Source organism: Pristis pectinata, chromosome 5, assembly GCF_009764475.1.
Source record: "Pristis pectinata isolate sPriPec2 chromosome 5, sPriPec2.1.pri, whole genome shotgun sequence".
Classification (NCBI taxonomy): domain Eukaryota; kingdom Metazoa; phylum Chordata; class Chondrichthyes; order Rhinopristiformes; family Pristidae; genus Pristis; species Pristis pectinata.
In genome coordinates, this window is record NC_067409.1 from 98,915,873 (window position 1) to 98,939,027 (window position 23,155).

A 23,155-nucleotide genomic window follows, 5' to 3' on the forward strand; every position below is an offset into this window, starting at 1 on the left:
ATATTAAAAATCAATTTTCAGATGTTTTCACCTGCTAGTGAAATTTCATTATTGTCTTTTATCGATGGGCAAGGACATTGAGAGTCATAGAACCAAGACAGGTAGATCATGCGACTAATAAAGATATCTTCAATTAAGGTACAGATCAACCATGATCTAATTGAATAGTGAAACAAGATCAAGGGCGCCAAAGGACTGACCCAATGTAGCTTCCAATGTTTACTGTATTTTGATGAAATTAACAACGGTAAATTTGTGTCCAAAATTTTGATGTTTGCATTCACATAGCCATTACTATTTTGCAGAGCACCTGGGAAACAATGAATTTCTTCTGCTGTGTAGCCAGCCGTTACAATTCCAAATATGGTATTTAAAAGCACACAGCAATGTCCCTCAAACGAGAAATGAATGCCCAGATAATCTTTTCTGGTGGCATTCATTGAGGGAATTTAAGGCAGACATATGAACAGGCAGGGAATGGAGGGAGAGACAACGTGGAGGCAGATGTGCAGTTTAAAATGGCATGGTGGTCGGTACAGTCATTGTGGGCCAAATGGCCTGTTCCTGTGTTGTACTGTTCTATGTTCTGTGTTCCATGAGTGTAAGCCAAGAGATAGGATGAACTCACTGCTTTATTCTGAACAGTTGTTTTCATCCCCTTGAAAATGTGAAGGCTTATTTTAACACACAAATTAGAAATTTGAAGCAGATTCATTGTTCAATATGATTGCAGGATTTCCAAAGCAAAACAGCTCCAACAAAGAAGAACTCCCTTGCTTTGAATTTAAGTATCAGGTTAAACAGCACTCTCAGATCCTGGGGAGGTGCTTGAACCCAGATTATTCTAAGGCAAATGAAGGAGTAAAGATGTTACTTTCGGGTATGGACAAAATTATTAACTTTCTCTCAATTGAGTTAACTGTAGTTAATTTCTGCAGAATGTTTGATCCTGAGATTCTCTGCCCTGTGCCACCTTTATAGGCCCATGTAAATGTCATGCAGGTGCCTTTAAATACCACATCACACTTTCTGTGAATTTCTATGCCAAACTATGAAATATATTGATCTGTGAATTCACTAGTTGCCAGAGTTTCCATTTGCTGGAGTTTCACCCCTGATTTTGAAAAGGAAATCTAAAAGTAGAAAAATAGTTCACATTACTTACCATGGTTTCAATCCCCAGAATAAAAAGCAGTGAATAGCCAATGGATTTTGTTGGGGGATATGTTGAAATTAAATTGATTACATTCTGAATGACTCTAAACCTGTTAAACAATAAGACTAATATTATTTGGCATCAGTCTTACCCACAAGAAGTTAATTTTCCACTTCTGATCCAAAATATCATTTGTAAAGTAATATTCTTTAAGAAGACAAAAAACAGTGATGTAGAATATATACTCTTTTAAGTCACATTTCTAATTTATAATGTTTGCTATTTTTAGTAAATGCAAACAGTGCAAGAGCAATGACAGTTTTCAGTTACAATGCACCTTCAACATTGCAAAAATGTTCCCAGTCTTTCATTTAAAAAGAAGACCGCAAGCTTTGTAAAACTGTTGTAAGTTCTATATATTATCAAAAGGCATATCTGTGGAACATGTTAGGGCCTGATGGGACCTATCCCAGGATGTTCAGGGAAGCAAGGGAGGAGATTGCTGGGGCTCTGATGGAGACTTTTGCATCTTGGTTAACCATGGGTGAGGTACCAGAAGACTGGAGGATAGCTAATGTTACCCCCTTACAGGAATGGCAAGGAAAATGTTGGTGAAGATTCTGAAGGACAGGATTTATGTTCACTTGGATAGGCAGAAATTGATAAGGAGCCACATAGTTTTGTGCAGGGGAAATCCTATCTCATAAATCTGATTGAGTTTTTTTGAAGAGGGAACTAAGAAAATTGATGAAGGCAGAGCAATAGGCTGGTGCAGAAGGTTGAGGCACAAGGGATTCGAGGGATGTTGGCAAACTGGCTCCAAGATTAGCTTGGTAATAGGAAGCAGAGGGTGGTGGTGGACAGGTATTTTCCTGATTGGAAATCTGTAACAAGTGGTGCACCAAAGGCATCTGTGCTGGGACCTTTGTTATTTCTAATATACATAATTGACTTGGATGATAATGTAGGGGTTATGATTAGTAAGTTTGCAAACAACACACAAATTGGTAGAATTGGAGATAGTGAAGGAGGTTGTTGAAGGATGCAGCAGGACATAGATCAGCTGGAAAGTGTGAGGTAATGCACTTTGGGAGGTCAAACTCTGTTACTCTGTTAGAGTAAATGACAGGGACTTTGGGAGTGTTGACGTACATGGAGATCTTGGGTGCAAGTCTATAGCTCCGTGAAAATGGTAACACAGGTGGATAGGGTAGTGAAAAAGGCATTTGGTGTGTTTGCCTTCATAAGCCAAGGCACAGTGTAAGAGTTCGGACATCATTTTGCAGTTGTGCAAAATGCACTGAGAGTGTTGCATATAGTTCTGGTCGTCATACAACAGGAAAGATGTGGTAGCAATACAGAGAGTGCAGAAGAGATTCACCAGGATGTTGCCAGGAATGCAGGGCTGTATTTATAAGGAGTGATTGGATAGGCTGGGTTTATTCTCACTGGAACATATGAGGCTGAAAGGTGATCTTATACAGGTTTATAAAATTATGAGGGGCATTAATGGGATATATCGTCAGAATCTTTTTCTCAGGACAAAGAAATGTAGAACTAGAGGGCAAGGTATAAGGTGAGAGAGGAGAAATTTAAAGGAGACCTGAGAGGTTAGTTTTTCCACATAAAGGGTCATGAATATCTGGAACGAGTAGCCAGAGGAGGTAGTGGAGGTACATACAATACAATGTTTAAAAGGCATTTGGACAGGTACTTGGATCGGAAAGGTATAGAGGGATACAGGCCATATGCAGGCAAATGGGAAGGTCCTAGTTTCTATGCGATACATGATTCTATAATCTGTAGATTCCATATTTCACAACTGCTGCCCCTGACAGCAGGCACTCCAAATTATTTTATCGTTTCAAAGGAAACAATTTTCATGCATTCTATGATTGAAGTTTGTGTAAAAGAATTTCTGTTCAAACCAACAGCATAAAATATTTTAACTCTTAATCTACATGGTATAAGCAATGGAATGCATCAACATGCCAAGATAGTCAACCAGTAACCCCCCAAAAAATTCCGAAAAGTCTGTTTGCATCCTTCAACACAATTCTTTGCATGAGTCCACTGTAATGAAGTACAACAAATTTGACAACTGGATCTAAATTATTTACCACTTACTCCTTTATCACTGCATACCACACTGTGACTGGCAGCAGGCAATAAATATAATAGGTCCATGGACACCTCTGAATCAGCAGAAACAATGTTATCATTACACCAGCTCCAATGAATATCACAGGAAGGTGATTGCCAGTCGACAGCTGTGAAGTACATGGAATACAGCACAAGTTTACATTAGTGCTAGAACAGTCTCTGAAGTTGCACAAACAATCCAGAATGGAAAAAGTAGTCAGGGAAGCATTTGCAGTGATTGCACTTAATGATTTCAAGCTGCAAGACATTTTATTAGCTTCAAAGTTATGCATACAATTTTACTATCTGATGCCTACTCAGACCAAACTAGGAAGCATTTTTAACAGTTCATTGTTTTTTTTCCACTTACCTTGTCCAGTTTGGAGATTAGCTTGGTTAATCTTGTATGGAATTTGACAATCAGCACAAAAGCATAGGATATCCAGCCCAAAAATCCCAGAACTACACCAATCCCCAAGAAGACACGATCATAAGTATGATAATAAGAGAGTCCTTCCAGACCAAGTTTTATTAGAGACTTGCAAAGTTTGATCTGTAAAAGAAAACAACATTATTAATGAAAACTGTTCCACTGTTAAAATTGTCAAAAGCCTACACTATCAAAATGAATATCAATCTGGTTCCCTTCTGAAATATTACCAGATTATCATTGAAACTATTGCTTCTACCATATTAATTGTACTCTCAGACATATTTTTGGACACTTAAATGATCAGAGAGTATGAGGATTTTGTGGGAAAGTGATGTCAAGGTATATCAGCTATGATCTTATTCAAGAGTAGAGTGGGCTCAAGAGCCTATATATTGTCAAATTCTTTGAGTGTATAATCTAGGGGGAGTTGATGAGAATGTGGTGAGAATAAAAAATGGCATTAATGTAGGATTAGTGTAAATGGGCGATGTATAATTTGCTAGCATACATTACTCAATATATTTTATCCAAAATTCTTAGCTGTCAAAATTGTCAGTAATAGTTACATCATTATATTTATTTGGGGACATACAATCAAAACAGTACACTGTTACAAGCCTCTACACAAAGGCGGATAAACCTACTTTTTGAGTGACATGTTGTTTCCAATGGCCATACCATATCAGTTTAGACTTGAAGGTGTTTTGCCAAAATGCAAAACATCTTTAGACAAGTCTATGCTATGCTATGCTATGACATGCTATGTTGGCGCTGGAAGCGTGACGACAATTGCGGGCTGCCCCCAGAACACTACGCAAAAGATGTATTTCACTGTGTGTTTTGATGTACATGTGACTAATAAAGAAATCTTGTCTAAAAGGATGTGGTATGGCCATTACTTTGTGAGAATGTTCAAGGAGACTCTACCATATGACAGCCAAGTGAGCAAAAATGCCTTTTGCACTTGCAGCAATAAGGGAGGTAATTGTCTTGCTGCAAGATCTCCGATTCACTGGTGTGTAGCCCAAGCAGAATTAGGGGTGAGTCTGAAAAAATAGGGAAATTATTAGGACCACCATCCTTAGGGTATATCCATAGAGCTTAAAGGAAGAAATGCAGTCATGATGAATGAACAGTATCTTCAGCCTTCTTAACAATGGCTAGAAAGGAATTAAATCAGTGATGCTTCTAACTATTAGATATAATACATCCACTGTATAATTTTAGCAGACTGACACATATTTCAATGCATATTGATACCATGAGTTGGTCCCTTTGCTTTTTGAACCATTTCCTTTTTCAAAACAGGTAACTTCAGTTTAAATTGCAAGAATCTTATTTTCTCCATTGATGCAGATGGAAACTTACTGGTCAATTGCTGCAGCTGTACATTTTCGCTGTGTCTACCTACTTTGCTGACGACCACATTCTATGCACTGACTTCACTTGTGTCAAATGCCTCAGTAAGAGGACAATGACACAGAATCAAGAGGATAGAGAAGTCTAAGTGTCAGCAAATCACAGGTCCGCCTCTCAGCCTCTGATACTGAATGTCTTTGAATCCTTATTTTGTCCAATGAGAAGCTTTGTGGAATACAAGGAGGCTAAATATGTTAAATTATAAAGGTAGGTCACATATTAATCTAATTGAGGTGCTTAGAATAATGAAAAAAGGGCATAATCTGAAAATTAAGGTTAAACCTCTGTAGGATGATGTCAGGGAGCACTTTTTAAAGAGATGTGGAACTCCTTCCCCTATAGTAGATAGCAAGGCACTAAGTGGGGTGGGGATGGGTTACTCCATCTGCACCCCACTTACAATCTATTAACCTTAAGTTAAATAAGCAACTAAGGTGGGTACAAAGTGACCCAGGTTCAATTCCCAGTGCTGTCTATAAGGAGTTTGTCTGTCCTCCCTTTGTGTTTCCTCCGGGTGCACCGGTTTCCTCCCACATTCCAAAGACATACAGGTTAGGAGCTGTGGGCACGCTGTGTTGGCGCTGGAAGAGTGGCGACACTTGCGGGCTGCCGCCAGCACATTCTCAGTAACGCAAAAAGACGCATTTCACTGTGTGTTTCAATGTACATGTGACTGATAAATAAATAGATAAAATAAAAAATGGAGCTGACCTACAGATCAGCTATGGTCTAATTAAATAAGATTTCTTTATTAGTCACATATACATCGAAACACACAGTGAAATGCATCTTTTGCGTAGTGTTCTGGGGGCAGCCCACAAGTGTCACCACGTTTCTGGTGCTAACATAGCATGCCCACAACTTCCTAACCCGTACGTCTTTGGAATGTGGGAGGAAACCGGAGCACCTGAAGGAAACCCATGCAGTCACGGGGAAAATGTACAAACTCTTTACAGACAGCAGCCAGAATTGAACCCAGGTCGCTGGCACTGTAATAGCGTTATGCTAACCACTACACTACCATGCCTGCTGATGCAACAGGCTCAAGAGGCTGTAAAGCAACCTCCTGATCCTGTATTTCTGCCTCAGTAACCAGCTGGTAATTTGTTTCATCCAGATTTCTTTGTTGGAGCTGTTGTACCATGGAACAAGAAAAAGAGTTAACATTGCAGGTCGACAAACTATCAATTGTACTTGGTCCAATACAGTTTATTGCATTTGGTTCTCATGACATGGTTTCTCTACATTGGAAAAGACAAACACCAACTGTGTGACTGTTTTGTGGAACACCTTCATTCAGTCTACAGTCTGACCATGAGCTTTCAGTTGGGTGTCACTTTAGTTTTACATTCCACTCCCACTCTGACCACTTTCTCTTTGGCTCCAGCAAAGCCTAATGTAAGCTCAAGAAAAAGCCAATCATTTTCCAACCAGGCTCATAACAGCCTTCAGGACACAATGATGAATTCAATAATGGGTTTGTATCAGAAGTGGCCAGTTCAGATGAAAGATCATCAACTTGGAACATTAACTCCACTTTTCCCTCTCCACATATGCTGCCTGATTTGCTGGGCATTTCCAACATTCTCTTTTATTTCTGGTTTCCGGCCTTTTTCTGTATCTCATAATTTCAACCTTCTTTCCCTCTCTCTCACCTTTGTCCTCATTGACTTCCTTCTATTGAAACCTCCTCCACACAGATCGGGCAGTGTAATTACCAAGCCTCCCCACCACTACAAATGCTGCCCAACTTGCAACTTCCTGCATTTAGTTTTTCAGTTTCAGAAGCAGTTCCTCTCAAATGAAAAAACAAATAATAAAAGTAGAAATACAGCAGGATGCTTACCAGACTATAACATTTTGCATGAACAGCAACATTAAAAGATAAATACGTTAATGTTTTAGTATCCCCAAGTAGAGTGAGGTGCATTAATCAACTATAAACTGTATTTTAAGATCTGGATGACAGTTGTGTGATTATTCATTTATTTATTTAAGAGCCTTCCAGAAAACATTTAATATTAAAAATAAGCCATTATTCTATTGCTTGCTTAAATTGTTCACCACATGAATTTAATTCAATGACCTAAATAATTACATTCTCAATAGAATACTTACTGCTTTATCATACTGATGTTGCTGTATAAACGCTCTCACTTTTCGAAGCATGTCGAGTTCTTTAGAAGGTGGAAGAGGTCTATTGAAAGAAAATATTAATTATCAGAACACTTGAGTTTTCAATGAACTAGCCTTTCATGTATACAAATTCCCGTAATATACACCATTCCTGGCTATTGACATGATTCTGCTCTCTGGCAACAGTCTGAGGCTCAGCCAGACTGTCTGCAACCTTGGACTCTCATTTCACCCAAAAGAGAACTTCCAGCCACATACAGGTGACCACCACATTACGGAGTGAGTTGCGTTCCTAGAAAACAGGCCACATCGTGGTTTTCCATAACATGAAGTCGTGTCATCTGTCCATGTGTTCAAGAAACATATTGAAAAAAAATTGTGTTGACTTATGTGCTTTTTTTCTCCACCACCCCACCCACACAAATTCCGTGAGAGCGAATTTTATTCTGTATCTCAAATTTTTGGCCAGAGATTTGTGAATTCTCTAAGGGGTGAATTTCTGTAACCCAAACAGCCGTAACACAGGGGTCACCTGTATTCACCCAATCATGAAGAGAGCAATATCATTTAACTCTACCCCTCCTTCATTCCATCTGCGATTGAGGGTCATCCCAAAACGCTATTACCTACATCCCAATTCATACTAAGTCCTATTCACCCATTAATCCCTGATCTACATTAGCTCCCAGCATGACAAAGACTTACTTTAAAATTCCCGTCCTTGTTTATCAAATTCCTCCAAAACTTTGCTCCTTCCTGCTACAGCTGTAAATTCTTGAACCCAGCAAATCTCCAGTGTACATCCAATTTCAATCGCTCCAACATTAGCTGTCATGCCCTCATAAGCTTGTGGGATTCGCCTTCTTAAACCTTTCTGACTCTCTCCCACTGTTTCTTCATTCAAGATGCTCCTTAAACTCTACTGCTTTAACCAAATATTTGCTCTCTAATCTCCCCCATGTGGTTAAGTGGCAGACTGGGTTCAAAGACACTTCCAAGAAGGGTTGTATTATAGACCGCCCAATAGTCAGAGAGAATTGGAGGAACAAATCTGTAGGGAGATAGCAGACCGATGTAAGAAACAGAAAGTTGTAATAGTAGGGGATTTTAACTTTCCACATATTGACTGGGACTCCCACACTGCGAAAGGGTTGGATGGCTTGGAATTCGTCAAATGTGTTCAGGAAAGTTTTCTAAATCAATATATAGAGGTACCAACGAGAGAGAATGCAATACTTGATCTCCTATTAGGGAACCAGGCAGGTCAGGTGACAGAAGTATGTGTAGGTGAGCATTTTGGGTCCAGTGACCATAATGCAATTAGTTTCAAGATAATTATGGATAAGAATAGGTCTGGTCCTCGAGTGGAGGTTCTAAATTGGAGAAAGGCCAATTTTGTGGAAATGAGAAAGGATCTAGGTAGGGTGGATTGGGATAAGTTATTTTCTGGCAAGGATGTGCTCAGTAAATGGAAAGACTTCAAAGACGAAATTTTGAGAGTGCAGAGTTTGTATGTTCCTGTCAGGATTAAAGGCAAGGGTAACAAGCATAGGGAACCTTGGTTTTCAAGGGATATTGGTGTGCTGGTTAAGAAAAAGAGGTGTATTGCAGGTATAGGCAACTAGGAACAGATGAGGTACTTGAAGAGTATAAGAAATGTAAGAAAATACTAAAAAAGGAAATGAGGAAGGCAAAAAGAAGACAAGAGGCTGCTTTGGCAGATAATGTGAAGGTAAACCCAAAGGGTTTCTATAGGTATATTAAGAGCAAAAGGATAGTAAGAGACAGAATTGGTCCCCTAGAAGATCAGAGTGGTTGTATATGCATGGAGCTTCAGGAGATGGGGGAGGTCTTAAACAGTTTTTTTGCATCAGTACTTACTCAGGAAACTGGTATCGTGGATATGGAAGGAAGGGAAGCAAGCGCTAGTGTCATGGAACATATAGAGATTAAAAACGAGGAAGTACTTGATGCTTTACAGCGAATAAAGGTAGATAAATCCCCAGGGCCTGACAAGATATTTCCTCCGACCTTGAGAGAGACTAGTGTAGAAATTGCAGGGGCCCTGGCAGATATATTTAAAATGTCCTTAGCCACAGGTGCGGTGCCAAGGGACTGGAGGATAGCTCATGTTGTTCCATTGTTTAAGAAAAGCTCGAAGAGTAAACCAGGTAATTACAGGCCAGTGAGCCTGACATCAGTAGTGGGTAAATTATTGGAAGGTGTTCTGAGAGATAGGACATATAAGTATTTGGACAGCTAAGGGTTGATTAAGGATAGTCAGCATGGCTTTGTGCGTGGTAGATCGTGTTTAACGAATCTTGTGGAGTTTTTTGAGGAGGTCACTAAAAAATTAGATGAAGGTAAGGCTGTGGATGTTGTCTACATGGACTTTAGTAAGGCCTTTGACAAGGTCCCACATGGGAGATTAGTTCAGAAGGTTCAGTCAATGGGTATCCATGGATAGGTTGTAAACTGGATTCAAAATTGGCTGAGTGGGAGAAGACAGAGAGTGGTTGCGGATGGTTGTTTCTCAGATTGGAGGCCTGTGACTAGTGGTATGCCTCAGGGATCTGTGTTGGGGCCATTGTTGTTTGTTGTATATATCAATGATCTAGACGATAATGTGGTAAACTGGATTAGTAAATTTGCGGATGACACTAAGATTGGAGGTGTAGTGGACAGCGAGGAAGGCTTTCAAAGCTTGCGGAGGGATCTGGACCAAATGGAAAAATGGTCCAGAAAATGGCAATGGTCCAGAAAATCCCATTGGTGAGACCAAATTTAGAAATATTGTGTGCAGTTCTGATCGCCGAACTACAGGAAGGATGTCAGTAAGATTGAAAGAGTGCAGAGGCGATTTACAAGAATGTTGCCGGGTCTTCAGGAGTTGAGTTATAAGGAAAGATTGAGCATGTTAGGACTTTATTCCTTGGAGCGGAGAAGAATGAGGGGAGATATGATAGAGGTTTATAAAATGATGAGGGGCATAGACAGGGTTAATGCAAGTAGGCTCTTTCCACCTAGATTAGGAGAGATAAGTACGAGAGGACATGGCTTTAGGGTGAAAGGGGAAAGGTTTAGGGGGAACATTAGAGGGAACTTCTTCACTCAAAGAGTGGTGGGAGTGTGGAATGGGCTGCCATCTGATGTGGTAAATGCGGGCTCGCTCTTTTAAGAGTAAATTGGATAGATACATGGACGAGAGAGGTCTGGAGGGGTATGGGCTGGGGGCAGGTAAATGGGACTAGCAGAATAATGTTTTGGCACAGACTAGAAGGGCCAAATGGCCTGTTTTCTGTGCTGTAGTTTTCTATGGTTCTAAGCCAACTGAGAGGTTTCACTACTTAACAGTCAGTAGCCTTGGTTTTATGCTTAAAAGCTAGCAGAGTCACTCAGACCCACTGGCTCTCAACTACTTAACTGGGAGAAAGTTCAGGGCTCCAGAGCACAGGCCTTTGTCCACTCCAACCAAGTACCCACCCTCAAGTTACCCATGTTGAACCACTGTGAAAGGATCAAAAAGGGAGTGCAGAACCCCTCAGATTTATCAGCACTTATGCTGGGAAATGTCCCTGTTCTGCCTGAGCCAGTTCAGGCAGACCAGTGATTTCAATGGGAAGAAACAGCCACTGGGAAAATGCGTATGTAAGTTGACTTTTTATTTTATTGATATGTTATTTTAAATGTTTTTTTTTGTGGGATGTTCAATGATAATTGCACAATGGCCAATTCTATTTGCAATTCCATAGATAATGAAGCAACCATACCTGCCTCCATACAAACATTCAAGCAGGGGCTGATAACTGTCAACCGATGTTCTCAGTGTTGGGTAATGATAGAATCCAATTAGCTACCCTTGACATTCAACCACATTACCATTGCAAAATTCCCTAACAATAACATCCTGGAAGATCACCACTGATCAGAATCTTAATTGGCCCCAAGCACATAAATCATGTGGCTACAAGAGAGGATCAAAAGTTAGGTGTTTTGCAGAAAGTGATTCAATTCTTGACTTCCCCAAACTTTTGTACCAACAACAAAGTACAATTCAAAGTGCAAAGGTTTCTTGAATACTGTCAGCAATGCATCAAAGATGTCTGCATCAAAGACAATAGTCAAAAAACTCACCATCATTCAGTACAAATAATTTGTTTATTAGGTACCCCCAACCCATCACTCTAAACATTCAGTCCTTTTGCCACAGGTGCACTGTGCCTGCAGCATGTGCGATACACTGCAACAAATCACCAATGCTTATTTTTGATAGGACTTCTAAAAAAAAATGACCTCTATGATGTAGAAGGACAAGGACAGCTAGTGTTTGGGAACACTACCTCATACAAAATCACTTCTACGCCACACACATGGCATTAAGTTTCTTGACTGTTGTTGAGATTGGTGTATTCATGACAAGATTGGTGGACAAATGCTGCAAGTAAAAATTTATTGGTACAACCTAATAGCCATTAGAAACATGAAGAACAAATTGTTTTAATAGTGAGGAATTATTTCTACTGGTTGATGAATCAAGTACTGAGGGATATCATCTTAAAATTAAATCCAAGTCTTTCATGAGCAAACAAAGTAAGTGCTGTAAGGTGTGTTAGAAGTTTGGAACTCTCTTACACCAGTGACGGTTAATGCTGGATTGTTAATTATAAACCTGAGAGTGATTTATTTCTGTTAAATTTATTTTGGAATTTGGGACGAAGCCTAGTTTAGGGAGGTAATTCACAGCCATGATCTCATTAAGTGGCAATCAGGCTTGATAAGGTGAGCGAAATGGCTTCCTTCTGTTGCAATATTTTCTTCTAAAGGAAGCGAAGTCAGCAATAAGAGCACTTCACAAATAGTGTGAAGCAGCTCTTACTGGTGAGAGACTTTATCATAAACAATTCTATCCAATGGAAATCAACTGGCAAGAAAACCAAAATATGTAGTACAAACAGTAATATGTCATAGTAGGTAATGACCAAATTTAATGGTAGTTAATAGATTCTCTGTCCCTGTGCTATTACCAAGCCTGATTGCCAGCAATGGAATAATATCATAGGAGAATAAGAGAACAAAATGAGATTCAAGGATGTGCTCAAAGCTTCATCCCCACTGACTCTTGGGGATTCAGGGCCCACGACCACTCAAAGTGGAAAAGGAGCATTAGAAATGGTACTGAGAACCTCAAGGCCATGCAACAGAAGCACTCAGACACCCCGCTTGAGTGGCAGAAGGAGCACACCAGCTCCTATTGGACACTTCCTGTGCCATCTGCGGAAGAGTCTGCAGTTGCCACACTGGCCTTATTGATCATCACAGAAGCAACAGAGTGGGAGCAAGTCGACCTTGATCTTGAGGGACTGCCGAAGAATACTTAGAGTCACAGACTCATACAGTACAGAACCAGTCCTTTCAGCCCAACATGACCATGCTGATTATCAAGTACCTATCTATACCAGTTCCAGTTACCAACACTTGGTCAGTGGCCTTCCATCCCTTGGCAATTCAAGTGCTTGTCTAGATATTTATTACATGTTACATGAGTACCAGCCTCCACAACCCACACAGGCAGTGCATTCCTCTGGGTGAAAAAATTCTTCCTCAGATCCCCTCTAAAACCTTTACTCCTTACACTAAACTTATGCCCTCCAGTTTTAGACATCTCTACTTTGGGGAAATGTTTCCTACCAACTAACCTATCTAGTTATATATAGTTATATATACTAGCAGTGAACATAGTTATATACACACTATCAGATCCCCCTTCAGCCTCCTCTGCTCCAAGGAAAATAAACCCAGCCTATCCAGTCTCTCCTCACAACTGAAGCTCTCCATCACAGGCACTGTCCTGCTAAATCTCCTCTATATTCTCTACAATGCAATCATGCCCTTTCTATAATGTGGCATACAGTCCTCCTGCTATGGTCTATCTTAAATTTTATAACATTGCTCCATAACCTCTCTGCTCCAGTACTCTATGCTCCGACTCATGAAAGTAAATATCCCACATGCATTCTTCATCACCTTATTCACCAGCTACCTCCTGTGATACTTGGACACAAACAGAGATCCCTCTATTCCTCAATACTCCCTAGTGCCCTACCATTCATTACATACTTCCTTTCTTTATTAATTCTCCCAAAATGCATCACCTTGTACTTACGTACATATTTATCATGTTTCCCAATACACATATTCAACAACATTACTTCCTAATAGTTTTACTTTTTAAATTCTTTTCAAGTGTTTAGTTCAGACCTTTAATTTTTAAACAATTTTAAAAAGTATTTCCATTTTTTGCCTGGCCGCAAGTGATTTTGAGTGTTTTGAATGTCAAAGAGATGAATGAACATTCAATAAAAGTGACAGCTTTGACAGCTAATGAGCCTTGGGTGAGGCATCACTGGTTGTCAAAGGTGTTCCATGACGGCAGCTGGGTGAATGTGCTAAGATAATCCTCCACTACACCACACCATGTCAAAATGATAGAAGGTCGAGTTCCCAGTGGGGCTATGCTAGAGTAAACAACGTGCCCTGGGTGTCCAGCAACGTCAAGCCAGCGGGAGATCTGCTCAATTTTCCTTTGTTGAAGGAAAACAATGGCACATTTCAAGTCAACTGGTATAAATGGGGGTATACAAAAAAAGGCAGTGCAATAAATGCATTATAGTACTAAAAATAAACATAACTCAAAAGGGTTTATTGTGCTAACAATTTTCATTTCTTGAGGCAGTTTTACTGATTAAAAACTTTGAAAGAAACCACATAATATTTTCATTTTTTATTCCCATCATATACCACTCAATTCTGTAGGCAAGAGACCAAGTAGGAAACCCTCATGCCATATTTCTGTTTAGACTCACATCCCCCATTTCCTTTTGATTGATTTCTTACAAACCAATTTGTTTCTAGGCTGGTGGTTTCTTCAACCACACTACAACAATAGGCAGTTTGTGGTTAAGGAAAGATGGTGAGCACAAGCTGAAGCACTTCCTGATGCATTGGTTTGCAATAAAATTCTCTAGCATTGCTAGTCCATTTAGTATAAAGATATTTAAAACGTGGATGCTTGCTGTGGGCTGAAGGGTTCACTTGCAAGTAGCGTTCTTATTCATTGTGATTCATTTAAGTGGTTTTCCTTCAGGGGTCTCTTGAGAATCTAAAAGGATTTTTCTTTAGGAAAAAAAAGGTTTAGAGTCATGGACCACATTTCAGAAATAAATCATTTATCAAATAGTTTGAAGAGCACAAGGGGTTACTGCTTAACAGATCACAGATCGCTCAACCTTCCCTGAATGAAAACCTCCTTGGGCAGAATTTAAATACCTTGTTGATGCATCAAAAGCATCTACGATGCAAGACTTTGCTAAAAGCTGTTCACACGACACAATGTTTGCACAGTTTACTACATATTTTTTAGTAAAGCATCTTTATTGAAAAGAATAAGAACTGACATTTCCAAAGCAATTTAAAGGGAGCCTTGTGAATATGGGCACATACTATAGATAGTATTATTAATAATCCACTGCATGCTGTGGTTGCTAAATTCTCTCCCTAATGTGGACTTTTAGTACTCCTTCCTGGAGGGTACTCTCATTTTCAAGGAATTCCCAAGACAATAATGGGTAGAAGGAAAAAAAAATGTGCCTTTCAGGTCTTCAGGATGTCACATACTGCTTAACAGGCAATGAAGTGTTGCACCATAGGAAATTCAGCAGCCTATTTGCAACAGCAAACGCTCACAAGCAATAATGTAGAAATGACCAGTACAAAATTCTACAATATGTGAGAACAGGCACAACATACTGCAGATGTTGGTAATTGAAAATGAAAGTAGGAAATGCTGAAAATACTTAACAGGTTTGGCAGCATTTGTGAAGAGAGAGAAAAAAAAACAGAACAGTTCAGCTTCAGCAACAATCTACTGGAGGAACAGCAGGTCGAGCAGCATCTGTGGGGGAAAAGAATTGTCAATGCTTCAGGTTGAAACCCTGCACCAGAACTGAGGGTGGAGAGGGAAGGTAGCCAGTATAAAGATGAGAGGGGAAGAGGTGAGGCAGGGGTCATTAGGTGGGATGTGGACTGAGGAGGAACGAGAGATAGTGGGCAGACGGTGCCAGGTGAAGGGATGAGGTAGGAGACACAGGTAGGCGGGTGATAGGTGGAAGCAGAAAAAGAGAAACAGAGAGTGTACTTTGGTCCATCCTTGGCCTTCTCCTCTGCAAGGATGAAGCCAAACACAAACTAGAAGAACAACATCTCATATTCCGCCTGGGTAGTCTACAACCCAGTGGTATGAACATTACATTTCCAATTTCAGGTAACCCTTACCCCCTGTAATCCCCTCTCCCTCCAATCCACCTCTGGTCCTCCCATTTGTGTTCCTTTCCCAATACCCCCCTCCAGCCCCCATTACCCATTTTACCCCCTTCCTCCTCCTGGTTCTTCATCCACCTACTACCTACGCAGTTCACCATTGGAACCTCTCCTCCCTCTGGTTCCATCTGCCTTTCATCTCTCCCTTAATGGTTCCCATTATCACCTTCCTAACATCAGAATCTAGCACTTGTAGACTTTGTGTTCCTGCTTATCACCCTCCAGCAGCTGTCTCCACCATCACGTTCACCTCCCCTACCTGGTTCCACCTGCCCTTTTTTTCTCCTCGTCTGGATCCACCTATCACCCACCTGCTTCTGTCTCCTGACTTCACGCCTCCCCAACCTGGTTCCCTCTGCCCAACATCCCTCACCCTTCCTCGTTCCACCTATCACCCACTGGCCCGTCCTTCCTCTCCTCCTTATACCAGCTATCTTCCCTCTCCACTCTCAGTTCTGATGGAGGGTCTCGACCCGAAACGTTGACAATTCCTCCAGATTTCAGCATCTGCAGCAAAATGGAGATAAGCTCCTTCCGATGAAGGGTCTTCAACTGAAACTTCGACAGTTTATTTCCCTTCGCCTGACCTGCTTCCAGCATCTTTCTGTGTGTCTTTCCAGCTTCTGAAGTCTCTTGTGTCTTCAGCTTGATAACTTTTCATCAGAATTGCTCATATTATTGATCATGACCAAATTATGCCCTTCTTCAATGTTGTGCAATGAGGCCTTTACCTAGAGGCCAAATGGGGATTCAGTTTAACTTCTCATCTGAATGATGTCACCTTTGACAGAGGGCTCCTTTAATACTGCAACAGGATGTCAACCTAAACTTTTGTGCTCAAGAATCCAAAGTGAAATTTGAACCCACTACCTTCTGTCTCAGAGATGGAAGTGTTGTCAAAGTGAATCATAACTGAAGCTGGCTAAAGTTTTGCAGATAGAATATTCTTAAGCTGTTTAGTCAAATAAAAAGGACAAAGGGCCAAATTTTGCCAAATGGCAAATGAATGACAGTAGCTACTTATTACAATGGTTCACATATTTTACACTGGAATATCCTGTAAAATAATACAGCCAATTTTTTCTAACAGCTTACATCAGTATCTGGGCATCAAAAATCAAATAAATGTTCCTTCAGCCATTTTGATTGAACAATCATTAATGAGCTGCATTCTAAATCCAAGAAGTGCCCATTAGAAAATGTAATTCAATGTGAAATCTTGTACAGAAAGCAAAATTAAGGGCAAGAAAAAGTATTATAATAGAGAGAAACAAAAACAAAATGATAAAGAAATATTTACAACAACAAATCTGAAGAATTCACACTTGTAGAAGCTGTACGTCAATGCAGGGAGAAGTTGTTTGGCAGTATTAAGACAGACCAAATGTTAAAACTTTGTTTACATTAGAATGGTCATGTCCTAACTTGCTCTAATATAAAAAATACCAAAAAATGCTGGAATGCTCAGTAGGTCAGGCAACATCAATAAAAAAAAGAGTTAACATTTCAGATCAAAGACCCCTTGTCAGAACTGAGAAAGTGAGGAAATAAGTCAGTTGTAAATAGCCAAAGTAGTGGGTGAGGGATGGAAAGGACAAAGGGAATACCCCTGGTAAACTGAGGCCAGGGAGCGCTCAGGTGACCACAATGTTTACAGAGACATCTGATGTATAGAATAATGAGGGAAGTTAGAGAGAGAAAACAAGAGGGATATGTTAAAGATATGAAATGCAGGTCAGAGAACAAGAAATAGAAGCAGGGGCAGGAGTAGGCTATTAGGGCCCTCACAACTGCCCTGCCATTCAATATGATCGTGGCTGATCTGTGCTGGCGTCAACTCCTTTTCTGTGACAGTTCCTATTAAGTTTAATTTCTTGATCTTTAAATATTTATCTCTATCTGCCTTAAATGTATCTAATGATCCTCGCACCACCACCCTCGGGAACAGAAAATTCCAGAGATTCACTACCCTAAGAGATGAAATTACAACGCACCTCAGTTTTAAATGACTGGCTCCTTATTTTGTAATGAAGTTCCTTGTTTGTGACTCTCCCACTCGTGAAAACATCTCAACATCTACCCCATCAGGCCACCTTAGAATCTTATGTTTGAATAAGGTCATCCCTCAATCTTCTAAACTACAAAGACTGCAGATCCAAACTGTCCAGCTTCTCTTCAAAGGTCAACCTTTCATCTCAGAAATTAGCCTGCTGAATCTCCTTTGGATTGCTTCCAAAGCTACAAAATGTTTTATTAGATAAGGGGACCAAAACCTCGCAGGGTATTCCAGCTGCGGTCTCACCAACACCCTGTACAACTGTAATACAACGTCCTTATTCTTAAACTGGAATCTCCTCACAATAAAAGCCAACATATCAAAGCCAGTCACTTCAACTCCCCCTCCCACACTATCACTGATATGTCAGTCCTCGGCCTCCTCCACTCCCAGAAGAATTCCAGGCCCAAACTGGAGGAACAGCACCTCATTTTCCATCTTGGAACCTTGCAGCCTAATGGCATGAACATTGAATATTTAAGTAATCCCCACCCCACCTTCCCCACAACACCCCCCTCCCCTCCCCCCCCACCATGCTTCTTCTTTTCTTCCCTTTCCAAGCCTCTTTTTTTTCTCCTTTCTCTCCTTACCTTTGACCCATCCCCCGGTGGATCTGCTCTCCCCTCCTCCCCCGCACCTGCCTATCATTATCTCTTACCTGCATCTATCTATCACCACCTATTGACCACCCTGCCTTTCCTCTTTTGTCCACCTATCACTGCTCTACTTTTCCCTCCTACATATCAGCCTTCCCCTTTTCCTATCTTCAGTCCTGAAGAAGGGTCCTGACCCGAAACATTGACAGCCTGCTTTTCTCCACGGATGCTGCCTGGCCTGCTAAGTTCTTCCAGCATCATCGTGTTTTTCATATCATTTGCCTTTTTAAACTACTTTTGGGACCTGCCTGCTAACTTTTTGTGATTCATGCATTAGAAATGGATCCCTCTGAACTTCACTTATTTGCTGTCTCTCTCCCTTTACATAATAATCCTCCTTTTGATTCTTCTTTGTAAAGTACATGACCCCACACTTCTCCACGTTAAACTCCCTTTGCCAGCTTTTGAATAAGGGAGTTACATTTTCCAACCTTCTGGTACCCTCTTGAAATTTAGTGAGTTTTGAAAATTTTCAACCAATGCATCCACAATCTCTGCAGCTACTTCCTTTAAAACCTTTGAGTGCAGGTCATCAGGTCCTGACAATTTGTTTGCCTTTAGCCCTGTGCGTTCCTCAAACACTTCATTTCTCGTGATTGAAATTTTTTAAAGTTTCCCATTGTTATTTTAATTTAGCTCAATTTTCTCTTAGGGATATTTACAGTGCCCTCCATGGTAAAGATTGATGCAAAAAACTGATTGAACATATCTGCCACTTCTTTTGTCATTAAATCAACAGCCCTGTTCTCTAGAGGTCCCACACCTACCTTGGTCACCTTCTTCCTATTTATATATCCATAGAAACTCTTACTGTTCATTATAATAATGCTTGCAAAATTTTCTATCAAAATCAATATTCTTCCTTCTTATAAACATTTCAGTCTTTTGCTGCTGGATCCTAAAAACCCAAGTTCTCTGGCCTTCTACCAGCCCTTCCCACTTTGTATGCCCTACTTTTCCTTTTTAAATTTAACGTTTTTCATCTGTTACTGAACCCCAAACCAAAAGGAGATGTCTAGCACATCAGGTAGTGCCTGTAGGGAGAAAAAAAGTTAGTTAATATTATAGATGGACAACCTTACAGTAGAATTGGCCTAACTTTCTTTGGTGTGTCTCCTTCACCAAAGGCCTCTCTGCTTATTTCAATACTGACTTTCTTAGCCAGATACCAATACAACAAAGCTCATGGTGGTGTTGGGTAACACTAAGAGCAGCTCTACAATTTCTGCACTCAACTACAGCAATGCATTCACCAGAATTTGCTGTTTGTTAACCACAATGCACACTGATTTTGTTATTTATCTCAACTGCAAAATCTGGCTTAAAAAGAGCTTCAAATGCCCATTAACCAAAAAAGCACTAGAACCCACCAAGTTAAATGAATTGCATATACAAACAGGGATTGTGTAAAACATACATGTGGGTTTAAACCCAAAACAAGCATAGATTGCATGCATCCTTTGTGATCTTATTAATCCTCTTACCGACCATTTTATAGTATTAGCAGTTTTAGCAAATACAAGAAACGCAGATAGATAAAAAACCAAAAATGCTTGAAATGTGCAGAAAAAGCAGACCAGAAGGGCACAGGAAGATTACTAGCAAATCATCAAACAATGATGCATAGCAAAATAGTCACCAATCCTTCTCTTTCATCCAAAGATAAACAAAAGCAAAATACTATGGATGTTGGAAATTAGAAATAGAAATAATAAATGTACAAAAAAAGCAGGTATGGCAGCATTTGCAGAGAGAGGGTAAAACAGTTTGATGCTTCAGCTCAATGACTCTTCATCTGAAATGATAGAAGTTAAATTTACAAAGCTTCCATCTTTACACTTTGGTTTTGTGGTCACTCAGCATTAACTAATATCATATAATTCCATTAAAATCTTATTCTTCCATATAACACTGGGAAGGAAATGACAAAAATATTTGTTTGGCTATGAAGCACTTTGTGCATCACGGAGCTGCTAATAGATCCTGAACATTCCCCCTTTCTTTTCCAATTTCCTCCAAAGAGGCACTCATAGATTGTCTGGAACGCACAAGAAAACAGAGATGGGCCTTTAGAAAATCGCCCAAAACCTGGTAATATGGATTAGCTTGACTTCATTAAAATCCTCACCTGCACACATGACAAGGTTTACATCAAGGTCACCTTGGCAAGTGTGAGGGAAGCCCAGAAGACGTGGGGTATCACCAGTGGATCATGCAGAAAGCAAACTTCAATATTTTAACCAAAAGCTGTATCTGGTACTATGAAATAATCAAGAGCCCTAAACTGCAGTTCTCAAAATTCCTTCCTCTATTTACATATTCAGAGGATGGGAAAGGGAGCGACAAGTGCAGAAGAACCAATGTATTCAGAAATAATGTGGTTTTTAAAATATACTTTATATAAGGATGCACGAGAGATCCAGTTCTTTGCCTTGGTCAGTGGGTCAGTCAGAAATCGGAACAAAGGGAGAAATCATTAAAACCTCAAAAACAAGCATACACTCTTGATAAAGATGACAGCACAGTCATGCTGGCTTTCAAGAGCACCAGCTGCATTCATGAAGTTTTCATTTCACACGTATGCCTCAAGCTCTGACAGCACAATTGCTGATTGTTTTCCTTGAGGTAAAATAGCAGCCACATGACTGCTGTACTAATAGGGTTATGGTTCTGGCTTGTACTTAACAAAAGCAGAGGCAATGTAGATGCTTGCAATCTGGCACTTAGGTCATAGCACTTATTTTGCACAATGTTAACTATTAATTTAAATAAGAATTGACAATTAGACTTGTTTTGGAGAAAAACAAATTCTATTAATATTTTCAAATATAAACCTTCACAGACATCCTTGGCTCAGCTGTTAGCACTCTTGCCTTAAGGTTCAAGACCCACTCCAGAAATTAGATCACAAAAACAAGCTGATACTCCAGTGCTGCACTGCCTGAAGCACTGTCTTTTGAATGAGCTACTAAACTGAGGGCTCGCCATTTCAGGCATAAAAGATCCCATGCCATTATTTTGAAAGAGATCGAGTAGTAACATAGGTGCCCTGGTCAAAATTTACCCCTCAATCAATACCTACAACAGATCAGCTGGCCATTACCATGTTAGCAACTGTGGAAGCTTGCTGAGTAAACTTTGACTGCTATATTTCCTATATTACAATACTCTCTCTACTCCAGCAAGTAACCTTGTTGGCCATTAACTGCACTGGGATGTGAAAGCCTACAAAAGGACATGAAAAAAATAGATGTTTTTCAATAGTTTGTAAACTTGGCATTCTTTATAAAGTTATAGCTGTTCAGAGTTTGATATTTTTGCAAGATGAAAGGTAACACTAATCTTTCATTCTTTTCCACATAACACTTTGATGTCATTGCTACATGCTCAAGCCACTGACACACAGGGCACTAAAGAAACCTTCATATTTAATGAAAAAGAAATACTTCTTGGTTGGTAAAAACGTTTGTCTGAAATTACTTTCATTGGGGTTATGAATCCATGGCTTTACTCATGCCAGAACTTGTGCTGGCCAGATCAGAAATGATGGCAACATCCATGTCCAGCCCAAAGTTGGCATATAGAGGATGACTTGTTGCAAACAGAGGTTCCAAACAGTGCAGCCATTCAGCTGGAGTATTCTTGCCTTGAAGTCTGCAGGTTGAGGTTCAAGTCCCAATTCAAAAGCCCATGCAGAAGATCAGGGCTTGTACGTCAATGGAGAATTGAGCAACCAATGCACTACCAGAAGTGATTCCTGTCAGATAAGAAGTTAGACCAAGGCTCCTTCTAAGGATGCACGATCCTATGGCACTAGTTTTAAAATACGCACAGAGTTTTCCCTAGGGTCCTTGCCAATGGTTATTCACCAAACAACATTAGTTAATGAATTATTTTGTTATTATTACACTGTTGATTGTGAGAGTTTGTTGTGCACTAATTGTGCACAGTTTCCACATTACAACAATACTTCAAAAGTACTTAATTAGATGCAAGCCTTTTTCAAAATGTCCCAAGGTCATCAAAGACACTACAGAAATAAGTATTTCTTTGGATACTTGTTTGGAGTGGATTTCTTTGGAGTGGATATTGCCTCTGTCAGACATTCCCATATCCCCATTCCTCACAGGGACCAGAAGGATGATGGGCAAAGCTACATTTGGCGAGATCAGGCAGAACATGCTAATCATATTCAGTGTATATCTGCAGTAGCTGGAGTTGAGGTGTGGATCTGCAATGAGGAACAAACTATTTACTATAGATGGAAGTAAAAACCTTCGTGTTTCTGGAAAAGGCCCCTACTGTCACTGCCACAGCAAAACAATCGGTGTTGGAAGCTTTCCATATGCTCTTAGTGACAACCCAAAACAATTTCATTACATCTGCTTTATAAATATCTAATGTCTGATGTATGAAACATTTTCAGGTTATGTGATCGTCTATTAACTATTCCACTACTATTATCATCATTAGATGACACCACAAAACATTAGCTATGATGAATAGTAGAAAAATCATAATTTTATTTTGAAACCCCAAAACATCTTGGTACACAGAGCTCTACCGCCAATTTCTGATTTGCTTATTAACATTGTTATATGTATGCTAAACTAAGAAACAAGGTACAAAACAGAACAGCTGACAGCATTAAAAAGCAACTGCTCAAGAGCTCTGGCACATGAAACCTAGCAGTTAAATGGATTATGAAACTTAGCCAGTTGATTTATTCATTTCCAAACATGGGAAATCCAAATGCTGGAAGGCATAAAACTGAGCATGTG

The 23,155-nt window shown here is 40.0% G+C and overlaps 1 protein-coding gene across 4 annotated transcripts in view; it reads right to left on the reverse strand.

Annotated features, from left to right (window-relative positions):
- The window catches only part of pign (phosphatidylinositol glycan anchor biosynthesis, class N), a 107,894-nt gene that overhangs the window by 38,016 nt on the left and 46,723 nt on the right, over positions 1-23,155 (reverse strand). For all 4 annotated transcript variants that reach the window (XM_052016783.1, XM_052016786.1, XM_052016785.1 and 1 more), the window contains exons 13-16: positions 7,269-7,347; positions 3,669-3,851; positions 3,284-3,426; positions 1,166-1,265 (exon numbers count right to left, since the gene is read on the reverse strand). In XM_052016783.1, the coding sequence (XP_051872743.1) occupies positions 1,166-1,265; positions 3,284-3,426; positions 3,669-3,851; positions 7,269-7,347 (505 nt within the window). The remainder of the gene's footprint in view (positions 1-1,165; positions 1,266-3,283; positions 3,427-3,668; positions 3,852-7,268; positions 7,348-23,155) is intronic.